The 1,604-nt window shown below is 49.7% G+C and overlaps 1 protein-coding gene across 3 annotated transcripts in view; it reads left to right on the top strand.

The window, feature by feature from the left end:
• Positions 1-1,604, top strand: part of KLHDC4 (kelch domain containing 4) — an 86,523-nt gene that overhangs the window by 56,622 nt on the left and 28,297 nt on the right. For all 3 annotated transcript variants that reach the window (XM_011971755.1, XM_011971747.1, XM_011971759.1), the window contains one exon: positions 1,426-1,585. In XM_011971755.1, the coding sequence (XP_011827145.1) occupies positions 1,426-1,585 (160 nt within the window). The remainder of the gene's footprint in view (positions 1-1,425; positions 1,586-1,604) is intronic.

Raw genomic sequence — 1,604 nt, 5'->3', positions numbered from 1 at the left:
ACTTATGTTAAGAGCTATGGTCCTGCAAAGGGTGTGGTCAGAGTTGGAGTCAGCAAGTTCAGGTTATCTTTTCTTTCTTCTTTTTTTGAGACGGAATCTCACTTTGTCACCCAGGCTTGAGTGCAGTGGCGCGATCTCAGCTCACTGCAGCCTCCGCCTCCCAGGTTCAAACTATTCTCGTGCCTCAGCCTCCTGAGTAGCTGGGATTATAGGCACCTGCCCTCATGCCTAGCTAATTTTTTGTGTTTTTAGTAAAGAGGAGGTTTCACCATATTGGCCAGGCTGGTTTTGAACTCCTGGTCTCAAGTGATCCACCTGCCTCAGACTACCAAAGTGTTGGGATTACAGGCGTCAGCCACTGCACCCAGCCTGTTTTGTTTATCTTAAGACCAGGTGTGGCAGCTGGTGCTGGGTAAACGCCCTGTGACTTTTCCTGCTTCACACAAAACAGGAACAAACAGAAAACTGGGCAGTTGAGACTTGGGCTAGAGCTATTTGCTCTTCCATGCTTTCCTTAAAAAATCAGTTTAGCTCTCCTTTTTGAGTAGCTGGAGAGCAGCCTCTTACCCTTTCACAATTATTCTGTCAAAGTTCCACATTAGGACGGGACGCTCTGGGTATGCCTCTGAGTCTCCCCATGCCTGCAGCAAAGCTGCCACTTCCCTGTTCAGCCCAGTCTGTGTGCTGGGTCCGGCAGGCACTGAGCAGGGTAGGGCTGCGGGGCCTACTTGCCACACTGTGATCTCTGGGTCCAGCAGGCACTGAGCGGGGCAGGGCTGTGGGGCCTCCTGGCCACGCTGTGATCTCGGGCACAGAGGATCGATTTCTGTGGTCTTCAGTTTCCTGGAGCGCCCAGTCCCTTCGCTTACGCCTCCAGTCCACTCTGGGGCCTTACCGCACTTCCTGCCAGGCTGTTCACCTCTCCGTTCTGATCATTCTGTTAGAGGTGTCATTCATTGCCGCCCTTACAGTTGCACACCTAGTAACCTAATGGAATTATTTGTGATTGTGTTAACTGTGTAAGAAAATGCAGTATGACTTTCAGATTGAATTCTTCTGCCTCTGTGGGCCAGCATTATTTCCGGTTTTCAAATGCAAACTCACACGTGCTTGTGGTCCTTTCAAATAAATTCAAACTTGAATTAAACAGGTGACTTGGTAAAAATGTTGCGCTGTCTCCAGGTAGATTGCGTCAAGATTGAGTTTGAGGAGACCTGGCTGGTGTCTCTGGCTTGTTGCAGGGAAAGCGCCCATGTTTCTGTGTTGATTGCTGTGTTGGTGTGAGAGCAGAGGAGAGAAATGGTTTGAGTTTTTTCCCAAATAGTAGAAAATTTACCTTTAATTTAAATCAGGTTCAGTTTTTAATGTCAGGGCTTTTCCCAGTGTTACGGACCCTGACAGTTGGTATTACTTCGTTCTAACCAGGGATTACATCTACTACAATGATGTGTACGCCTTTAATCTGGACACCTTCACATGGAGCAAGCTGTCCCCGTCAGGCACAGGGCCCACACCCAGATCAGGCTGCCAGATGTCCGTCACTCCCCAGGGCGGCATCGTCATCTACGGGGGCTACTCGAAACAGGTAAGGCGCGGGGTGGGGA

This window comes from Mandrillus leucophaeus, unplaced genomic scaffold (assembly GCF_000951045.1).
Source record: "Mandrillus leucophaeus isolate KB7577 unplaced genomic scaffold, Mleu.le_1.0 Scaffold10, whole genome shotgun sequence".
NCBI classification, from domain to species: Eukaryota; Metazoa; Chordata; class Mammalia; order Primates; family Cercopithecidae; genus Mandrillus; species Mandrillus leucophaeus.
Note: the sequence above shows the minus strand (reverse complement) of the source record. Positions and strands in the feature narration are given on the sequence as shown.